This window comes from Mytilus californianus, unplaced genomic scaffold, assembly GCF_021869535.1.
Source record: "Mytilus californianus isolate M0D057914Y unplaced genomic scaffold, xbMytCali1.0.p SCAF_8, whole genome shotgun sequence".
Lineage (NCBI taxonomy): Eukaryota > Metazoa > Mollusca > Bivalvia > Mytilida > Mytilidae > Mytilus > Mytilus californianus.
Genome location: NW_026262734.1, coordinates 83222270 through 83246571, shown reverse-complemented (window position 1 = coordinate 83246571; position 24302 = coordinate 83222270). Strand labels below are relative to the sequence as shown.

Genomic DNA, 24302 nt, shown 5'->3' with positions numbered 1-24302 from the left:
TTACCAATTTTTTTGTGGTCGACCAAGCTTTTATCTAATTATAATTTGTTTACTTCCTGTCATTGTCGCAATTCGGATGCATATTCTTATATTGTATTTGTATTTACGTTTTTTTTTTCCAAAAAATCACGTGAGGAGTAAACATATGACATCTATTGTTAGCGCCTATTTACTATCTACTAAACAGACACTTCTGTGATTTTACACCGTAAACGTATATATAGTAAAGGCGCGATTACTAGAAAACACAGAAAACGGTACCAATTTTATTGCAACAGTTATGCATACCGACAATAAATGCCGTTTTGGCGATGCAAAGGCCAAAATATACACACACAAAAAAAGTTTTAAAGGGCTGAATGTTGTTAACGTATGTTACTATTTAGATCATGCCAACATGACGTATTCCTCACGTAAAGCCACATCTGCTCATCGTGCCGAAGCACCTGTCATTACGACATTACCTATTTGCATTTCATTTGTGCTCAACATACTGTTGTTTGTATTTTTATGTCTATCTAGCGTTTTTCTTGGGGTCACAAATAAGAGTTATTCGAATGTTCAAATACCTGACATGATTATAACTGATGTGTCCTTTTAGATCGGACCTTCTTATTTAAGAAAGTGAGAAATTATAAGTAACATTCACGTGTAAAAATTGAAAATGTTCCTAGTTTTGTCAATAGTTACTACCTTTTTAATTTGTAAGACAACGGAGCAAGTGGTGTTCCAAATTTGACCTAAAGAAATATACAAGATCTAATATGAATTAATATATAATAAAACTCATGTCCAACATACAGATTAGGATCTGTTTATTCTTCCGGAGGATATGAGATTATACCTGCTATTTGTTAGAGTCGCGGTGCTTAGTCAATGGCTTTTTTTGTGATCAAATGTTGTATGCTATTTGTCATTTCATTTCATGGTTTTGTCGGCTAATTCTCCATTATTATGGTAGCCATTTATCTTGCATATCTATTTAACTTTTGTAATGAGATGTCTTTGCTTGTTGGAATACATGTACTGGAATTAGATACAGTCACTTGTTTTGTTAGTCATCAACGATACCAGACGGTTCGCACGCGATTGGTCTTCATTAGACTCATGTGTTGCGCTCGAATCAAAACTATGAGAATTCAAGAATATGACGATTTAGATATAAAATCAGTTTTTATCTATTTATTCTAATTTAATAATTTAAATTGTAATTGTTATCAATGTAGTTAGAAATGAGAAATGGACATACCTTTATCTTTTTGCGTAATTCTTACTATTCTCATGTCTCCAACAATGCCATCACTAATTATGAATTCACCTGTAAATCATAAAAAATAACAGGAGGATAATAAAAACATACATTTGAAAGAACATCGTGGATGGTGGATTAAAACAGAAAGACACATAATTATCTACAAAATTCCTCATGAATACGGGTCCAAAATATGCCTACTAGTATCTGTTTATTTCCTAAAGGGCATGAACAGTTATTTCATTACGCTTCAAAGTTATAAAAAGTATATTTTGAAACACAGTTATGTAAGCCTTATTTTACTCTGGAAGCAAATATAGAATTGCATTCTTGTTGAAAATAGAACCAGCATTTCCTAAACTAGATACTAACGATTCTAAAGATAAATGTTTATATAAAATTTCATATGATTGCAAATTATGTTATAAGATCTACTTTGATAATAGCTAAAATGGGTTTTGAACTCAATCAGGTAATGTAGACCGTCATAATGCCGATTTCTCAAAAGTCAGATTTGATCTGAAGATATGAATCAGGAACTTAACAACTTAACAAACATGCACAAACCTGATGACGAAGTGCTTTCAACGCCTCCCTTTGAAATGAATAAATAACATTGAATATATCATGTTATGCTTACTAGTATTTCAAACAGCATCTATGAAGATATACTCGAAGATAATTTATTAAGGATACACAAATTCAAATAGAGGTAACTAGTACGAAATTGAAAAACATCAAAACAGTCCTACAACTGAAAATTCAAGATATCTCATTTTACGCTCATCTCCAAATTAATGCAAACATTTTTTAACTTTTAACTAAGATACACTTATTGCGATTACAACAACAAAAGTACAAATAAGAGGATGCAAGGTATTAACGTCTGAAGAAAAACAAGTTCTCATGCTTTTGGGAGTCCCTTTCAATTGGAACTTTTAAGAGAAAAAATTGATATTTCGAGCCAACAAATTGTGGCTAGCTATTTATTTTCACCACGTTTGTGCATAGAGATATAACGCGAATATAATAAACTTCTATCTTAAAAGGGCATTAGCTGTAAACGTCATACTCTCTAATTTGACTTAAATTATCATATTTGAATCATAAAATACTAAAAAGTGAATTCAAATTACCAAACGTCAAAAGTAACAATTAACAATGTATGGACTCGTTTTAATATATGAGTTTGTCGTGCGTATTATAGACTGCAGATAGTCATTTGACCCGATGTGAACATAAAGATAAATATAAATACACAGAGAAGCACGTGCATTTGTGTAATTTTGATTTGTGTTTCTTTTTGTGGTTGAGCGTTCCTGCTGAAGGAAAGCAGTTCGGATGCATTAATTTGATATTGTATAATTGTTGTGATCATTTTCTATATCGAGACTAATTGAAAACGATGCACAAGTTGTATACCTATGAGTTTGAATGTCCTTGTAGTATATTTCGACGCATCACTTGCATTAGACCGTAATGGTTATGTATGTTTTGATCTTTCGGTTTATATACATTGTTTTGTTATGTTACATGTTATGGTTGTTTTCTTGTTTGTTATGTATTGTTGATGTATGAATTTTCGGAAAATGGCAAGCTGGCAAGCTGGTGAGTTTTTCTGCGAGGGTGATTGTTTTGATACAATTTTGAAACTTCTATGTGACCTATTTGTACCGTTCTGTTATGTTTATGTCTCATTGACGAGTACATATTATTTTCATTCAAATTTTGTTGTATTTCTCCTTACTATTTCTCCAGTAATTTTGGAGGAAATTTTTTTCTGCACATTGTATATTAAATTTACTTGTCCGATCAATGATGATAGTATCCACTTCGTCAATAAGGTTGATTATCTGCGGAAGCTTTACATGCAATGTTGACATCTTTTCTACACAATACATGTGCCAGGTTTAATAACTTAAACATTTACCTGAACAAAGTTGCAAAATTGATTAAAAACAAATCGAATTAGCGATAGAACAGGCAAAATAAAAATTAATTAAAGATAATCATAAATAAAAAGACACATAAACACAACAAAAACCTTTAACATAAATTCAATCATAAAACAGTACAAATAGAGGATTTTCACGTATATGCATAAATATTTACAAAACAATATTAACAAACATAAGGAACTCCAGGGTACTTTCGAAAAGGGGGAAGGCCTGTCCTTAACAGCTGTCATATTCCTCATTTTCGGAAGAAACTAGTGGATTAAACTTAAAAAAATATCTTTAGTCATCAATTAGTTAAAATAGACTCTTTTCTTTGATGATCACTCAGCTTCTTCATCCCATATACCTTTCACGACTTAAATTTAGATAGCTGCAGAAACATGTTGCACGATATCAATACCAACGACTTCTTAATCTTCTGATTGTACCTGTACTAGTTCTTCATTCATATCTTACCCGCTTTTTTACTATTTACATATGCATTCTTTTCAACATGTACAATATGTGTTTACCGAGGAGAAAAAATGCCATTAACCTAATTCCATAAATTTAACATCCAATTTTGAAATACGGATGGATGCAATCGGTGATTAGATCAAGCAACTGCCTAAAGTCGGAAAGGATGACGGGGATACTTTTATCAGAATGGTTAAGGCTCTGAGGTTGGTGATACGAATTATAATTATTAAAAAAAAAAACCAAATAAGTCTATGAACACTCATGCTTCATTAATCTTCAAAGCCTGGAATGTCGCTTAAGACATTTCATACGTCTACGACAAGTATGATATTATTGTCCCAGATAAAGCCTAGAACAACATCGTTTTTTGTTTGCAAATTATTTTCAGTACATAAAATACTTTATAAAGCAATCAAGTATTTACAATTCACTTCCTTAAACTTCGACAAATCTTATCATAAAAGATATGCTGTATAATAAAGATTTATTCTATGTCTCTTTGGATTTCCGTCTAAAAAAAGAAAATATTCTCACGTCACTGTACTGTCTACCACAATTACATGAAAAAGAGCAAGTGTACTTACAAAACACTTTATATTTCATAGAAGAAACATATTTGAATAGTGAAAACATGTAAAATCTAGCTATACAAGAGAAAGAAGAAAAAAGGAAGAAATATATAAAACAAAAAACCGTTAGATACCCTAGTGGAGGTGATTATTTTCTAAAATTAGGACAAACCTGTAGTGTAGATGGAACGGGATTTTTTTTTATATGAAAAAATGGAGATGCCGGTTATACGCCAATTTGACATCAACACAAATACAAAAAAAAAATCCAATAAGGGACCGCCAAGAAACAAAACTGACCCAGGAAATTTATCAATAAGATGTGTCTTTCAAAATGTTATATAACAGTAATGGTATTTTATTAAAAATTAAGAAATTAAGAAAATAAATCATCGGTCCTGTGATATAAATTATTGGTATAAATAGCAGTTGGTATCTTAACGTTAATGGATATTGAACATTCAACTGAAGCATTTTTACTCATGGGTATCATGTCTGAATTTAAACACACAGAAAATAAAAGAAGGTTTCGTATTAACGCCAATGCGACAGTAACACATCAAGACATACACATAAAAACAAAGACTTCTATGGAGGTCAACAAATAGTCTATAACAACACTGTTCTATTTTCTTTCGTTAAACAATTTCGACATCGAAATTTTCAGGTACCAGGTGCACATTATTGTAGTATAGAACATAATATTGTCTATTTTTGTAGTTGTCGTTATGATGCATTAAAGAGATATGTTTTTCAATCAGAATCATTTCACAAGCTTGTATCTGACGAAAAAGAGTTTGACCAGCTACCCTTATTATTAAATTCATGACAGAGTCATTTAAATCATAGCGTATTTATAACATGTAACCAAATCATGTATACCTTAAGATATTCCACAAACAAAAAGGACAGAGTGTCTTGACCAATGCTGAAATTTTTAGAAGATGAGTTTTGTATTGAAAGAGGCTTTATATGAGTTGCAGCACATAAATCTGGAATCGGATTTATTAAAGGACATTTTAACTAAATAAGAAATTTTCTGTTTAATAAGATGATATCAAAATGCAATGCACATAGTCAAACATTCAATACAGTTAACCAAAGCATCAAAAGTTTTCCTGACACTCCAATAATAACTAAGTTTATTATTTCTATATCTTTTATTACAAAAATTGATACTAGGAATTGAAGAGACGTGAAGGAACTACATGAATGGCTTCGATGTCGACTGGCATGAATACAAAACGCTTTGCCAGGACAATATGTACAAATTTACATGCATTTTGTTGCTAATGCTAAACCTTCGCCAATTACTTACCCTGTTGTTAGTTTCTAAATTATTTTCAAAATTTGCGAATATCCACATTATTCAGACATTTTTTTCTAATAGAATTTAATGAGTTTTATGTCAAATGTATCACGTGAAAATGAAATACTATAACTTGTTGATAGACTGAAGACAGTTTTTCAAATTTATATTCGATTGAGAATAATATTTTGGTCCTCATTTATCAGACATCTCGGTTTTAAATGATATTGACGTCCGTGTTATTAAATGGCCATAGGGATCATGTTTTAACTCAATGTTTCACTGTCTCATTCGGAAGGAGAACCATTGTCTATACTGACGTCTGGTGTAACTGATATAGTTAACAATTAAACTTATATTGGTTTTTTGTACGTTTAAGAAATTATTGGTTGTTCTGTGTTATCAAAATAGGAGGTGTAAAGTTTTTAACGGTAGACTCATTAAAAGTTCTAGGCAAATTGAGAAAATCAGTACTTCTGTTAATGTTGTTTATTTTGAAAGATTCTTTTATTAAGATCTTTTAAGGTTTATCAATACGAAAAAAACAGTTCATGGTAATACCAAGCTGTTATGATACTTGAACATTCATGTATAGGACTGGAAATTGAAAATTGTATCACTCTCTTTGTATATGTTATGAAATTATCTAATTGATATTGACCAAGTTTACACAGTACTGCAGTAACTGATATTTACCTTTTTTTTTAAGTTAAACATTAGTACCATGTGTAATGCGTTGATTGTGGTTGATATGAGTGACATGAGACCTATCGTTACTTGGGTTTTTTTATCAGCAATATTAATGAAATCAATAGAGGAAGTTTTAGATATGTTTGTTTTTGTCCCGTGATATTGTCATTTGGACCAAGAGAATATAATACCTGTAGTCGTTAAAATCATCCACGACAGTTTTACGGGAATCTTTAAATTATTAATCTGATTGTCCCAGCTGTTTCTGGACGGAATCAAGAGGTTGCTTTTTTCTCAATGTTGGTTTATCAAACCTTTTAATTTCTTATGTCTGCGGAAACGATATAAATGCTCTTTTTTTGTATCAAAAATTCACGTCATATTATTCCTGCATATTGAATATCGAATCTCAGTTTAAACCACAATACACGATATATTACTTTTTGGATTTTTCACGTGATGTCGTAGGAAAAGGAGAAATAAATAGCTCGTCGGTTCACTAATGACCAAACAGTATCATTTGAAGATATTCGAGGTTGTCATCTTCTGGCATTGTAAGGGAATACTTTTGGATATCCACTTGCAGTGTTGTTGAAAAATCTAGCTGCAGAGGCATCGCCTCTTTTTCACACAATCGTGAACAAATTTCGATTTGTGACAGTTTGATTTATGTTGGAAGTGCCGTTTTAAGCACTTACATATTCGAAAAGTATGACTTTTTTTTACTTTTTCCGTTTCTTTATATCATTATTTTGTATTGATAAAAATTGATAAATAAAAGAGGCCGAAAGTCAAGATATTACATAGTTAGTTGTGTTTCTTTAGTTTATACTGTTACAAAATACATAAATGTAAATGATATAATTTTCTTACCAGTACTGATAAAATAGTCTAGTCGTTCAAATCATTCAATGTTGTGCTGAATATTTACAGCTTACTTTGTATTCTAAAGGTCTTTTGTGAATCAAAATGCAGTCATCCGTTCAATTGAATGACAGCAATATTAATTACTCCTTTTTTTTTTTGCAATGTACACATGTTTGCTACAAGTTCTTAGGTGTATTTTAACTCTTTTTTGTTCCTATTAACTTAATGTTATAGTATAACGGTGATAATTATAGGTGATATATAATTACCTGAGTAAATAAGAGTGAACACTTCATTTAGATATTCTTGTTTGTTGAAACGTGTGAGTGTACATTTAGATTCGAAGTGATTTTATAATACTATTTTTAGTTGCTTTTTTAACATCACAATGTCTAGTTTTGATATATTTTAGTTACCTTTAAAATATATTTTCATGTGTTTATGTCGTCCTGTATGTGGATGTAGTATAATGAGAACTCGTGCTTTTTGGTATATCCCCTAGCATTTGACAGTTAGGTTTACATGATTAAGGATGTTTGCTACTTTTGTTTTGACTGTTTGTCATATATTCGCAATCCTCTAGTTTTATTTTTGTAGTGGCAATACAAATTTTGCCCGTACACCTTTACTTTTCTTTTTATAGTTTTATTAAATATACAGTGTAGATCAAAACGCCAATTTTGAAAATTTTATGAAATCTTTGTTGTTTTTTCATAGTTTTTGAAAGAAGAAAGATGTCAATATTTTACATGTTTAATGCATGGAAAGCTAGAGGGAATTATTTCTCGTCAAATTTTCAATTGATTATATCTCAAAAACAAGGACACGAATTTGTTTATGTTTATCTTACTTTTTTAGTTTTGTTATTCATATATTTTCAATTTAAAACAGTCTTTTGAAAAACTTGTTATCTAAAACAGGGGAGCGAACATCCAAAATTAGTGTTTTGTTTTATTTGTGAGAGATAATCCAAGTGTTGTCGTTTGTTCTTGTTTGTTCTATTTTTTTTTTTTCGTTTATTGTTTCAGCATGATACATGACGTTGAATTTCAAGTTTGCAATTTAACAGTTCCTGGTTTTTTATAGATTACTTTAAGGCATAAGGTTTGCTCATTAGTGACGGTATTTTCACACAAAACGTTCTTCGAATACATGTACAGTTAACTAATTCATATTTGTACACCTTTATTTTGTGGCCCTCTGCTCTTCAAATCAGCACAAATGATAACGCTTAATCATTTGTTTAAAGTTGCAACATGTCAGATATCGCTGCACACAGATTTTGTGTTGACATACTTTATATGTGTACCTCAATTTGAATATGATTTCGAATATTATTGATGAAAAATAAACCTACGTGTACATCTCGGTAATAATATTATTAGCTAGGTTATGCGATCGACATTTAAATAATTAGAATTTTAAAAATCAAAAACTTGTACAAGAGCTTTTTTGATTTCTTTCAGTTTTCTTTCCCTTTTTTTCTATGAATCTCGCATCTGACTTCAGTTTGAAAAGAAAGGGGTTATGACGGGTTAACGTGTAGGACGGAAAGTAATAACAATTTGCAAAACACAAAACTTGAACATGTTGACAATATAATAACACTTAACATTGTGTTAAGCAACATGTGATCTACAGGTATTTAGAATGAAAACTGTATAAGTAGTATTTGAGTCCTGAATTCGTACAAGTCACTCCATTATGATATTTAAAAGTTTAAATTCTAATAATTCAATAACGCTATTTGACCATTGTAAAATAACGGCTAAAAGGTTGTGGTTATATTATAATCTTAAATTATATGAACTGATGAAATTTGTGTTATAATATATCATATCAAAACATTCCTGGTGTAATGCAATCGATTAACCAGTAAAAAAAAGATGATAGATATACTGTCTTCGAATGGTATGTTGTATTTCATTTAGCCTTAATTGTTGTAAAGAAAAGAGAAATGTGTATCGTTACTGATATTCCACGTAAAATTCCCTTATTTTATTGAATTTGATTCACCGAAACTAAGTCAAAATGAATAATGTTGCTATCATTTACAGATGTGTTCAGCAAAGTTATACAATGATAGGGTTTCCGCTGGCGGTCGCCTTTTTTGCATGTTGCGAAAAAAAAAGTTGTGGCGATTAAAATTTATTATTTGCGAAAGAAATATAACGTTCGATTTCCTCTTTTTTGTTTACTTTTTTCATGTTTCTCTGAATTTTGTCATTGTCTGGCAATACTTTGAATTTTCCTTGAACATGTTGAACTATATACGATTTTGATAGCAAATCAATAATCAGCTGGTTGCATTTTATAGCTATCAGCAACTAGTTGATAGGGGTTTTAATTGTATTGTTTACTAAAATAATGTTGTTAAATGGCGTCACATGTCACCCAAAAAATCTATTTACAACATAAGAAAATCATGCATAGTACCACATTTTCATTTATGAAGACAAATATTTGACAGGAAGAGAAAATAAAACTGATGGTGTTTGTATAAAATCGACTTTTGTAAATGTTTGGCTGATCTTTAATTATCTTAACTTTAAACATATTAATATTATGAACTTAAATCTGATACAGGACGACCTTACGTTTCATTTTAATAGTCCTTAACTTGATGACAAAGGTAACGCATTTAAATGATTTGTTTGTTGTCAGTTGTGTCGACCTGAAAGGTTAACAGTGACCTCTAGTATTAATACATTATGATACTAGTATATACTTAAAGATTCGGAATGTATACATCATCGTATGAGCAACGTTGACATTGTTTTATCGCATATATGGGAATGTCTTGTTATATTCATCTACCAGAACATATTGGATTGTTCTGCATTATGTGAAAAAGTTTAAAAGTTTTAGTTTATTTTGAAAGTTTCTTGTTACAATGAACATGGTGAAGGGACTCTATGCAAAGATATCTGTTTATGTACTGCTAGTTTCTGAGGTAATTAGCAGCCCAGTAAGCAGTAGTTCTAAAATATATTTTTTAACGTGTTGTTGGAAAAATGTTGGTATCGTTTTAGATTAAGGAACTATCTCCTCCAATATTTTGAACTCGAACTTCACCTAAAGACAAGTATTGTCGGAATCCCCATCTGGTTTGACAAAAATAATACTGTAAATGTTGCAATGACATTTTTTTATTTGTTTAAGAAATACTAAGTTTTTTCATAACATCTTTTTTTTCTCCAAATTTCACATGAAGCAGAATGGACTTCTAGGTATAAACATTATTAAAAAAAATCGGTTGAGGCGACTCTTCTTTAGAAATGGTTTAAGCAAACTGATATTTAGACAGAAAGGAATATAGAAAAACAGACAGAAAGACTGAAAATTACAGTTTATAGACGACTAGTTTACGGACACCTAATTGTACAAATGACAAAAACGGAAAGATACGTACAGGCATGAACACACAAATGTTTAAATCCTTTTTTCAATCACATGGTATGTTTACAATATACATTAATGGTCATTGGTTCCTTAGTGTGTGACTGAAGAATAGAAATATGGGAACTTTTGGATTTCTGTCGACCGGCAGTAAAACCCTTGCACAAGTGGGACGTTCGTTTGACTGTTTGTGATGTACAAGTACGTAGTCACGTCAGGTCATACAGAGGACGTCAAATTTGATGACAATATCCAACATAAACATATAAATACCAATTTTCTTCGTTGTCTCTAATGTTTTGTAAACTGGTGCTCGTCATTTTTCTTTCTGTTTTGAAAATTTGGTATTTTATTTGATGTATCTTGATTGTTGTATGTTCTTATACTCAATAGTCATTATCATGATTATGGTGCTAGCCTTTTAAATAGAGAATGTATAGTATATGTCAGGTTTATAAACAAGTACCGCAAAACTATGTTTAGGAAAACAAGATTTCCTCTATCTCGAGTTTAAATTATGAGTACATTTTTCAGTAGGAATTCTAAATAAAACTTTATGAGAATACTTACTATTACTTAACTGGAAGGAAAACATATTCCTGAGATGAATCCCTTTTTTTATAGGTACAGTTTGTGGATGTTAGAATGTGCATTTAAACGTATATTTTTTATATTTTTCTTGTTGTTTTTTAGTATGTTAATAATTCAAGGTAAAATCATATATGTATATATGGTAAATATATGCTCTCTTCATTTGTTTCCTTCAAAAAAAAAATGAGTCAATCCGTTAAAATATCTAAGTTGACAAATAAACTTTGAGAAATAACATTGTTTCCCTTAGTGCGTTTTTTAAATTTTATAATTACGATCGTGTTTTATCTCTCCACTTAATCGTATAATCAATATTGACTTTTCCTTCATTATTGCTTTTCTATGTATACATGCTTTTTTATGATCATTGAGGTCTTTCAACTTCCTTAACAACAACTTTCTATAACTATTTGTCAAATTTAAAAGAACTTGAAGGCTACAAATTATGACTTGTATAGTAGGTGAATACAACATTAAATATCTACGTGTGTTTAAAAGGGTGAGTTAGATGTACATTTAAATTCAAAATGATTTCAAATTGAACTCTTAAACATTATAAAAATATTAATTTATAATGTTTACATTCACCGGCAAAACAGTACTTTTTTCACTAGTTTCTGTCTTTTACATATTCACATATTTTCATTACAAGTTTGTACTTTGAAAATGCTTCCTTTTCAGTTAGATGTTATTAATTTTTCTACAATTACGTTCATTTTGTTTGAAATGATGAATACCTTTGTCCTCAGATTCAGTTTTTTTTTGTTATGAATCACGATGTCATGCGTGACTTTACGTTTCAAGATTCAATAAACCAATGATATATTTCAACAACACTTGCAGAAATTAAAATGACACAGAATCTGTAATTGGCTGTGAATGTGTTCTACCTATGCATTTTCAATGTACATCATAGATACTCATTTTCATATTCTCATTCCTGTTATTATATAGTATCATATCGATATCCAAAGTTTGATATCCAAAGATTTCTATAATTTGTTTTGTGTACTTTTGTTTGTCTGTTTGTTTTTTGTCTTTTTTAGCCATGGCGTTGTCAGTTTATTTTCGATTTATGACTTTGAATGTCCCTCTGGTATCTTTCGGCCCTCTTGAATTGTATATTAAGTGTTTTTACTTTCCGAATACTATACGACATGCTAACAACTCAAATATACTAAAAATTTCAGAAACATGGATGAATAGTAAAAAGGTATATCATTTTTCACAGTATGCATTACAACGGAAAATGTAGTTAACGTTTGATTGTCCGATAGACATTGTAAACGCTACTCTTCCGAAAACATTTGTCCAATCTTCCGGAGTTTGATACTCTGACTATTGTTACACTATCGTGACATAAACAAACAATTTGATATTTAAACCTCTGGCGACCTTTCGCTTACCCAATCAATTGTTTCGTTCATAACGTGAGCAAATGTTCATCATGGAAAACTTGTAAAAACACTTTTCTAACCAGACAAAAAGGTCACTAACATATACATGATATAGGGATGTCTAAACCATTTTTGATTTGCCGCGTATTGGAAAATGTCCCCTGACCTAGTATGTTCGGTGTTCGTGTTACATGTACATTTTAAGACGATTAAGTGACCTAGTGCCGTTTCGTTCTCTGTTACATTCAAATATATATGTTACATAATCAAATAACCAACTATTTTCATTTTGTTTAAGTGAACTGGCACATTTTAATAAGGGTAAAGTTACAATAGCATGCATATGTTATCCTGATTCTTGTTAAGAAAATTTTTAAGTCCGACAAATAAGAGATAACAAATATTCTGAATAAATGTCTTTTAGATTATTGAACATACCTCCCCCTTTTTTTTACAAATACCACCACTATTGTTAATCATTCAGGAATAGTTGTTGCATCCTAGTTTACAATAACACTTATCATTTTTATAGCTGCAAAGTCCTTGGTGCAGAGCAGTTTCATGTTGTGTTTTGTGTACCACTGTTTGTCTGTTGGTCTTTTTTTCTTGTTTGGCCATGGCGTTGTCAGTTTAATTTCGACTTATGAGTTTGAATGTCCCTCTGTTAACTTTCGCCTCCCTTCTTCGACTTCTTACGTAATGTTTTGTATAACATGTGAAATCCGTCCTTGTGTTTTTATGTACAAGAATGTATATTCAAAACTTATATTTGTAGTTTTTAGTTTTAAACTGCAATAGGACAGGAAACGTGCATTTTCCCATTAGATGCGTGATTTTTCAACTTTTAACTTTTCCGCCTAACGCATGTAATAATTATCATTTAAAAATCAATAAAATAATGCACATATATATGTAGTACATGCATTTGATGTTCAATCCCTTGAAACCTTTGTTTGGTTTACAGTCGCATTGAAAGCATTTGTTTTTGAATGATAAGACTCAGTAACATTTGTCAAATCATAACAATTGATAAAATTGATGTAATTAACGTTGATAGAAACGGGATTTGAGTATGACAAACATATGTATTACAGTCAGTGCATGCATCACATATAACTTAACATTTTTGTACTTATTAAACATCTTAAAAGAGATGAAGTAGCATTTGTTACATTTGTACCGTACTGTAAAATAATACTTTTGGATTCCATGTTAAGTATAATATAAACATATATAAGCAATTGTGTTACTTCTTTCAAACAAATAAAAAAAGATCGATTTTTAAACTATCGATTTTCTTAGACAAAGTTGTACATTTCTTTCAAAATTTTTTTACTGGAGGGAGTTTAATGGAGGTTATAAATGATGTGTGTAACCATGATTCATGCACACACAAATACATTTCATTAATAAATAAGACTGAACGCGAGGTTTGGGTAAATGCCAATGAGATAACAATCTAGCAACAAGCCAAAGACATTTTAAGGTCAAGTTATTCATCGAATTTCCCGAATATACAAGTGTCCATACTATCATTTATTGGTTGATTAACTTGCAATGACAAATTTTGCATGTTTGCTTTGGACGAAAAAAAATTAACCTATAATCAAAAAGAAGGGTTATGATAGGCGGATAATCAAAATTCGACATGTTATTTATATATATATATATATATATATAGATAAGATTTATTTTTTGGTTTTGAAACGTTCCACCACTGACAGGTGCTGGGCAAATTGTTTTCGGCACGCAAACAACGTTCAACTCATTCACAGGTTGAATAGGATTGTTTTCGACGCTTCTCCTCAGGGTAATGTCAAAAGAAAGAAAATGTGTTTCTTCCCATTTCTTAATTTTCTTAGTAATTTGGCAATTATCAATTTATTTCAAGTTTTGAACATGTTGTGAAAAACGAAAACTTGAAAACATTCCCTATCTTGTCTAAAGGGTGTGTGTAGAAATAACTAAATCAAAAGATAAGAAGGGGCTAGAAAAAACACTCGAGTAATCTGTTGTAAGTTTTCGTGGTTAACAGTTGGTTAAACATGTAAAATCCCACTGTTATTCCTATGGTATTACTTTTTTTTAGCTGGTAAGTCCTTTAACACAACGGTTGATGATTATTTAAGCGATATATTAAATTGAGGCTTTTTCGCTAGAGGTATGTACATATAAGCTTATATTGACATTTTTAACCAATCCAATATACGTTGAATGCGATGAACACATTCATATCATGACAAATAATCGTTTTACGTTTGTAAAGGTGCCTATATTTGGAGATTCGTCCCTGTAAATACTGAATAATTATAAGATGTGTTAGAGGTTGAGACTTTTGTTAAGATTTGGTGTTACTATATAGTCACTAATAGATGTATTGAAAATGTTAAATTTTAAATTTTTTGCCCTTTTCTAAGTGAAGTTAATGCTTTACTGTCTTAAAAAAGAATGAACGTATATTCAATTTTTTACCTTTGGATTTTATTACAGATAACGTGTATGCCCTAATTTGAGAATGGAACTGATATCACTAGTGAAGAAAAAAAAGAGCAAGGAGGCAATAGACCTGATCAAAGCAGGATCTAACTTAGACTATGTGGATGAGGTATCAAACTTCAAGGGCTACACAAAATGTTTTATTTAAAGAGTTCGTTTTCAATTTCACAAAAGTCCGAAATGCCACCAATTTTATTAATATAAATGTTACTTGGATTCAATAGTAAAATATTTAGATAAGTTAAATATCATTGTAATTCTTTAAAATTGAGACAGTAGACATTTTTTGAATCAAATGTAATCTTGTTAATATCTGCTCTTATCTTGTTATTAGAATGGATGTACATGTCTACATTATGCTAGTTCTGGAGGATTGTTAGAATTTATCGTCGCAGCAGCACAGCATGGAATCGACATTGAACAAAGAGATAAGGTAAATGAAAATTTGGCAGAACAAAAAGATGGAAATCCGATCAAGATTAAATCTGAAGAACAAAAAAACTGTAGGTGAACAGTACAAGTCAATCTAGAGAGAAAAATATAGGTATCTAAGAGTTTTAAACCACAAAACCATCACGATTAAGTTGACAAATATGATGTGTTTATGTCTTTACTCACTAGTGACATCTTTCCATAAAGTTTTTTTTTTTTTTTTTTTTTGCGAAATGTTCACCTTAACAAACATCATCCAAAAGTTACCTTGGTCAAACAATAAGAAGTTTTTTGTTCATTATCTTACTAAGTAAAATAACAAAAATACCGAACTTCGAGGAAAATTCTATACAAAAAGTGCCTAGCAACCAAACATTTTCGGAAAGCGCATAGACAGAGCCATCCCATGACAAAAGAATGAAGAATATTTTTGTAAACCGGAGATATCACATTTCTTCCAAATTTCACATAAAAATATGAAGAAACCATAATTGGTGTTTTTGGATTGAGTATAAACTAACTTGCCAAAGAACCCCCGAAGAGACATTATTCTTACAAAATGAAGAAATTATCATATTCCTTATTTCAGATAAAAGGACATTGAAATAGGTGTCGAGTAAACAAAAATGAACTATCTTTCCTTTTGTTTTTTGTATTGCGTTTATTTATTTTAATTTGTATAGGATGGTGAAACTGCGTTATTTAAGGCTGTGAAAAATTCAAACGTTGAATCAATGGTGGCACTTGTAGCCTTTAGATCAACAATAAATGTTAAAAACAACGTAAGTACGACTTAATCGTGTGTCTCTATGTTAGTTTTACACTTCAAATTATAACGGACTACAATAAGATATAACGAAAGATATAGTTACCACAACCGAAGAGTTTTATCTAGGTTGCACGTAAAAAATTTGGCAAACCTAAACATAGTGTAAAAGAAACATGACAATGTGTATTAATATTAACAATATTTTATCATGCCATTATGTCATCATCACATGACACATGTCAGAATCTGATGTTCTAAAGCAGCCTTTCAGCAGCTCGTTTAATGTTTAAACATTACTCAATTTGTTAATATTAACCTTTAAGATAGATTGGTAAAAAGTAAAATAACAAAAATACCAAACTCCTAGGAAAATCCAAAACGGAAAGTCCGTAATCAATTGGCAAAATCAAAAGCTCAAACACATCAAACGAATGGATAACAACTGTCATATTCCTGACTTGGTACAGGCATTTTCTTATGTAGAAAATGGTGGACTAAACCTGGTTTTATAGCTAGCTTAACATTTCACTTGTATGACAGTCGCATAAAATTCCTTTATATTGACAACGATGTGTGAACAAAACAAACAGACGTAATAGGTAAAAAATGTCAAAAATAGGGGTACAGCAGTCAACATTATGTTATAATCTTAGTCACTATAAAAACAAACAAATACGTAATAAAGAAACGCTAAAAGGAATATAGACAAAGCACATTAGCAAAAATGAAAGACAAGAATACCAAAAAATTACCATAGCACAATAACACAATGACGGGATGTATAAGTACAGAGCCACGTCATATGTAACAAAGAAACACAAAAAGGCATATAGACAAAGCATATTAGCAAAAATGAAAGACAAGGATACAAAAATGGTTTACCATAACACAATAACGGGATGTATAAGTACAGAGCCACGTCAAATGGATATCACCAAAAACAAACTAACAGTAAAAGTAACATTCTTAAAGACAAATAAAAGAATACTGTAACACGTTATTAAGATGATAAACAACGTCAGTACCCAGAATCTATACTTCAAGACCATCGTGTATTATATGTGAAGTTGATACGGAATATTTATCAACAAAGTCTTGGTACCTTTTGATGAACTTTTTTAGAAAAAGGACGAGACGTTCTTTGACATACCCTTTGTTCATCAACTTTCTACTCAGACACTGGTGACGTTTTACAAGGTCTGAGTAGCAGCTGCAATCTCTTGAATACCGAATAAGTAGGGAAATATATATCTCATATGCAGGTGAAGTTGGTATATTGCTACTAAGGTGGGGGAAATTGATAATTTCAAAATTAAAATCGTCACGTTTGTCATAGACTCTGGTACTGAGATGACCGCGTATGTCAAATTCGAGGTATAAGTCTAAAAATGAGGCGGAGGAAGCCGTGTCTGTTGTTTCTTTAATTCTAGTTCTGGGGGATATATTAATGGAATCCAATCAGAAAAGTTTGGATTGTTAATGGAAAGAAGCTTCTTTGATCTTCTTGTTTTTTGACAAGTGTCTGAAGGAACTCCGACTCATATGAAAATAGGTAGATGTGGGCAAGGAGAGGCGCACAGTTCGTTCCAATAGAAATGCCGACAATTTGTTGAAAAAGTCCAAATTCAAAAAATATGTTTTCAAAAAGAAACTCCATCATACTGATCACTTGTTCTTCTGTGTAGCATGTTTTACCTTTTTGTTCACTATTAACAAAATACGCCGTATGGTATCCCAAAGTAATAAATGTATAGCGTATGCTACCATTTTTATGGTGAAAAGCATTGTGGATACTTTAGATGATTTTTCAATTTCACATGGGGAATGGTGATATACAGGGTTTAAAAATCAAAAGTTTTGATAGAACTTATTTCATATAAAGATCGAGATTTAAAATTATCCAGAAGTTCTTTAGTGTTTTGAAGAATCCACATATGGTTAATACCACTACGCGAGTAAACAGTTTCACAGTATTTCTGAAGACCCTTTTTCACTGCGGACAGAATTTTTGTCAATCTAATGAACAATTATTTAGTCGAACATGTAGATTAGCCGGCAATGTACCGTTGTTTGTACGGAATTTTATGAAGCTTGGGTATCCAATACAAACAAGGTAAATCCGATTTGCTGTTCAATGTAATGTTCATTAAAGCCATAAAGGACTTATGATTCGCTAAAATCTCATCCTTGTCAAATGACATGTTTTTGTATGTGGGATTACCTGAGTGCTCATTTATTCCTAATTCTTTTACATACAAAGACAATAATATTATTTGAAGCTTTGTCCGCAGGAACAACAACATACTTATCGTGAAGAAATGATAGACATTTCACAGTCTCTTTGCCTCTGAAAACGGACTTTGATCGATCATTCACACAGTTTTTCACCTTATGAATGCGACGTTTTATCAGAGACCTGATTTTTTTTACCCATTCTGACAAAGTGTCCAGTTCAACTTCTTCTCGTTTAGCCCATGCTCTGGCGTAGTCCTCAATGGATTCAATAATTATTTTGAAGTTATGGTTCCAATTGATTTGTTGGTGTTCTCTGAACTTAACACATTATTACACAATATTTAAATGATATGTTTATTTTAACATTTGAAATAAGGCTGTCTTTTTTAAAGTAATTTAGATTTTCCTTTTAATAAAACGGTAAATTATGAAGATGAAAAGAAAAAATCATTGTGACATTGTAATTGTTTTGAATAGTGATTGTGTTTTTCATGTTTTCTATTCAATAAATGATTTCCTTACTTTTCCTTCAAAACTGCATTTTGTGATCTCGAATAATAGTGCAATTTTGATAAATGCAAGCAACCGAAGAGAAAATTTCACCAATAACATACTGAAAATTTAAATGGTTAATAACAAGTATTGCATTGAATTGTATCGGGTAGTAACTAAGACTGATTGCATAGTTTATAAATTTCTCATCTTCTAGAGAGTATATTGACAAACAAAACTGCCTCAACAGCCAGGCCGACCATAAGCTTTTACACAAGCAAAGCATCTTAACTAATGTGTTATTTTGAAGGGTTAATCTACATTATATTCTAGTTATCGTTATAATTAGACGTTTGCTTACAAACTGTGAAAAGCATTGAAAGTACGAAAAGGCAATTGTTTCATTCTGGTAACGGTTAAAAAAAAAATATGTATCGTAATATTTATGAAATATTCCATGATTGCTTCGTTATACTTTTATTTGCTTTTCATACATCCACATTATAATATCTTGATTTGACATAACAAAGTATGAACGGGCTGCCTAATGTTCCATAACATACTTAAAGCAAGACTAGACCTGACTATAACATTAATACACAGATAAAGGCTATTTATTTTTAATTTGATGTCGAAATATAAGCGAGTCGAATTTGTTAAAAGTTATCTGTATAGTACATTACCGTTTTGATATTAATGAATCCGTGTTGAACTGTTCTTTTGTTGTTTTTTTTTAATGTCATTTGTTTTTCCTTTTAAATGTATATACGTTCTTGCTAATGCGAACCAAAGATTGAAATGGTTACAGGATTTGCGAGATATCATTTGGTATCAAATCATTGTATAATTAGATCAGTTTCGTTAGGCATTTATTTATGTCATATATATGCACTGTTTCAGTTACAAACTGATTGTGTACACTGCAGCCGAAATTATTTATGTTTCCTCAAGTTTAGCTATATTTTTTCAGAAAGGACAAAGTCCTTTGGATATAGCGGTTGCCAAGAAAGACGCTGCGGTTATTGAGTTACTTTGCAGTTTTGGATCATCAGTTACAATTGATGATTGGGCACTCGTAGGTGTTGATGTCGATATTCTTAACAAAGCAGACCAGAAAATTATGAGAACATTGATAAATCAACTAGAACGAGAAGCAGAGAATAATTACGGGTATTTTAAATAAGCAACTTTTGAAGGATTATTAAAGTTTCTAAGGAAGAGGCAATACTGCCTATAGTACTTATATATTTTTTTTTTAATTGAAAATTCAAATCATCAAGTCTAAACTTTTATATAAACAACACCAATACGATTTTAAAGAATAAAACAAACTTAACTTCTGTATACAGACAGACTGTATTATCTTAATTTCGAATATGGATTATCAATTTTAATTGTTTTTAAAAAAAATACATGAAACATTAAGCGGGTCTAGTGTTCTGTAAGTTAATTGTGATAAGCCTGCCAACTGATATAACGAATACTTCTTTTTTTTGTGTCTATATTTTTACCAAATAAACATACAATTATATCAACATTGTATGTGCATTTTCTTGAGTTTTGCTGAGGTTTTATTTCATTACTAGAACTGTACCTTTGCTTTGCTCTGCACATCATGCGATCTGTTCAGTATAAACATTTCACGATTTATAATATTATAGCAATATGGTAACACTTCAATAATATGAAAAATATGTTTATATAGGTGTCGTTTTGCAATTATTTTTTTTTTCTTGTAGCAACAATGCTTTTGAAGTCTGCTACGTGAATCCTGCTGAAGATATTTCAATATGTACAGACATCATACTGAATACGGACAATATAAGTAATGGCTTTTTCTTATATTGTTCGAAAGTTATTCCAGAATACAATGATTTCGCTATGCATCTGGGTTTCGAAGACCAAATTTTCAGCGATGTTTATGAAATCAAAACATGGGGTGATACTCCAAGATATCTAGATTTACATATTTCTGTGCTAGGATTTGTTCAAGAAAATCAGCTAGTGGTAGTTATGCCCTTAGAAGGTTCTGTAGAAGGCAATATTACAGGCCAGGCATTTACAGAGGGAGATTACGAAGAAGAGGTTAGTTTGTTTGATGACCAGTTGTACAATGCAAATCTTATGTGTTTACCCTTTCTTTGGTCATTAGGATTATATTTGTGTACTTCTATCAAAATAAAAGTTATTTGAGACGTGTAGCATTTTAAACAAGGTTCGATAGGATGTTTTTTCATGGTTTTTCGCTATTTTAAATGTGCTCTCACGTGCCCCTTCTAAATTAAAATCGCCAACGATGTATAGACATCTTGTGTTATAATAATTTGTGCGGGTTTAAGGTTAAGTTAGTGCTGCACATTGTTCGAAACGATGCAACAATGTTCATGTTTTCTGGATAAAATTAATGACAATTTAAATTGACTTATGAGACGTATAAAACTTAATTTGGCACTGTACCTTATTAATCAATGCAAAATCAATATATTACAACCATCATTGATATATCCTTATTTCATATAATACCATGACAAAGTTATCGAACATCTTAATTTGTACATGTTTGAGCAGACATAACCTTAAGAGAATGAGCTTGATTGTGAAAGACATACATGAAATGACATTTAAGATCTTATATAGCATGTATAGCTCATGATTTCTTTGTATTATACTAGAAACTTAATGTTTATATATGTTTTCGTCAATTGTCGGACAAACGCATTAGGGAATGTCCTTTAAAGCTTTGTTTTGTCTGAGCAATCTTACTCTTTTAGGTCATTGAAAGCTGCCGTTACTGATCACTTATTTTGGGTTTTCGTATTGTCTCCTTTTCGTTCTGACTTTTCTGTTTATGTAGTATTCTTTTCTCCTTTTCTCGTTGACTGAGCAAGTTGCAAGAAGCATAAAGATATAGTATCGGTATTATTGTTTTACAATTTGTCAGCAATCAAGTGTATTATAATATTGACAAATGGACTAAAACATTTTTTACTATATTAAAGACCTGATGTAGGTCTCAAATCAATGTATCATAAATCGTTTGGTTAAAATGCAATCGATTTACATCCCACAGATGTATTTATTTATTTTAATTAAATCTTCATTAAATCATGGCTTTATATGCAAATCAATTCTATTTTTCAGTATACGAAATTTGATATAAAAATTGACCTAACAAGAATGAAGACGGCCAAATTCGTTGTATTATCACAGCGTCGACATGAAGAGTTTGCAGTTACACAAGACGCACTCAAAATTGTTCCGCAATCAGAAAGTAATGCAGAAATAGACATACCTGAGGGAGCATTTAAATCACCGGGAAAATTAATGCTTAATGTAGGATATCTATGAAAATAGAAAACAAAACATATTTCTATTATAGTATTTGATTATTGGCATTATTCTAAATTGTTAACAAATTTTTGTTTAATTTTTTATACTTTCATATTACAAATTGTTTCTTTTTTATTTGTTTCTATAACATGTAAAAGTACTGTTAGGTTGTTCAACTTCGAAAATAGCTAAAACTGTTATTGCAGGAACATGATGTTTGAATGTGCATTTTTTGGGGTGTTTTTCAGCAGATCAAATTTATTAAATTTGTTATAAGTTTTTCGAAGATATCCTATTTATTAAAAGCTGACAATGCTTCAATTTTCTTTTAAGGTAGCTGATACGAATGACTGGAATGGTGAGGAAACGGTCTTATTCACCAATGCCCTAGATTTAACAATGCAGAATAATGTTCAGCCAAGCAAACCTGTAAATATGAAACTTCCTCTGCATTCATTAGTTGTGTCAGCCGATGATTTCATAATAATAGCCTCACATACAGATATTCCAGAAGCAGAGAAAGATTGGGAAATATGTTCAACAAATATAAAAATTGAAGGGAATATAGTTTCTTTCTCTGCAGAACATTTTACACAGTAGGTTTTATGTTTTTTGTTTTTTAATATTTGGATGAATTGCACGTTTGTGCATGTAAAAAAACAAGATAATATAAACATGTCTGAAACATCATTTAAATCAAAATATCATACACCTGAAGACTATTTTAAAGAATAGTCAACGTAGATGTTGTCTTAGGGATAGATAAATTGTACTTTGTAAATAATTATCTAAAGTTAACATTATGACGATACTTGTTTTTTTGTTTGGCAACATATGTGTTACTTGTGGAGGACGTGTTTTTCGGAAAGCTATCTGCATACCCATTTGAATTAACTGATCTCCTCTTCTTGGTGACTTGTTTTTATTCATATGAGGCTGCACTTAGACATGATATTCGAAGAATGAAAGAAGCTTGCATTATCCTTAAACTTTACGTTCCACTATATAAATTTTGCCATCTCACTAGATAATTCAGAGTATTGTGATTATGTTGAAGGCATCTATCCCATCGAACTTGAAATATAGGATACATTTTAGTCTGCCATATATTATGATTTACATCTAGAAGTTGGCAAAGAGGGTGTGTTGCGAACATCATTTTACGACAAAAGAGGTGATTTCAGCCTCCACATTATGAAATTAATATATATCGTCCAGTTTATACGGCATTTCAGGACTTGCAAATCCTGTACTATTTCCTCTATATAGGTTTGCTGCTTACAAGGAATGTATTGAACCAAGAGTTTCAAGTGGGGAAATTGAAACTATCCTTTCGAAATTTTATGGAGCCATCACGAGTTGGTTAACCGTTATGGAATATCTGTTTCACGGATGAAGACGGATATGTTCTTTTTGTCGTAACCAAAATCCCATCATCTTTTTGATGGTGTGACCTACCTAATCATTTTATCACCGTTGTGTATTTACATGTGCAACAAGACTGGTCGGCATGTGGATCAGCATCCGCATACCCTCTTGAGCAACTGAATTCACCCTAAATTTTATTCTAAAAGGGGTCGTTGTACTTTCGATTAGTTGTCAGTGTTGTTCTTTGTGTGTGTGTGTGTTTTTTTGGGTTTTTTTTTAAAGATGCGATGTTTTTATTTAAGTGACAGTCTTGTGTCTATCCGACGTTTTACGTTTTTTCTTTTTGGCATATCATTGTTAGTATAAAAAAGAAGATGTGGTATGATTGTCAACAAGACAACTCTTCACAAGAGACCAAATGGCACCGAAATTAACAACTATAGGTCAACAATGAAGAAGTCCCGTACCGCATTGTCAGCTATTAAAGGTTGTTTTCAGGTAAGTAGCTACGTTGGACGCGTTAATTCGGCATTCAAACCTTTTATCCAGTTATCGTTCAGTTAGTATCTTTGTTGCGTTGCTGTATTTTTGGCTTTACTAATAAATGGATATATTCTGTAATCTTAATTTACAACATAATTGTTCATGCAATAGATAATGTACCAACGATGATAACTTTTCTTTTTAAT

At 31.0% G+C, this 24302-nt stretch overlaps 1 protein-coding gene across 6 annotated transcripts in view; it reads left to right on the top strand.

The window, feature by feature from the left end:
• LOC127712592 (uncharacterized) overlaps positions 1–24302 on the top strand; it is a 384379-nt gene that overhangs the window by 177365 nt on the left and 182712 nt on the right. For 5 of the 6 annotated variants that reach the window (XM_052219107.1, XM_052219106.1, XM_052219110.1 and 2 more), the window contains exons 1-8: positions 11529–11593; positions 14982–15096; positions 15322–15420; positions 16103–16201; positions 19886–20085; positions 20655–21000; positions 22057–22248; positions 22579–22841. In XM_052219107.1, the coding sequence (XP_052075067.1) occupies positions 15007–15096; positions 15322–15420; positions 16103–16201; positions 19886–20085; positions 20655–21000; positions 22057–22248; positions 22579–22841 (1289 nt within the window). In that variant the 5' untranslated portion in view covers positions 11529–11593; positions 14982–15006. Of the gene's footprint in view, positions 1–11528; positions 11594–14981; positions 15097–15321; positions 15421–16102; positions 16202–19885; positions 20086–20654; positions 21001–22056; positions 22249–22578; positions 22842–24302 lie in introns of those variants that run through there. The other variant, XM_052219104.1, reaches the window with a different exon arrangement.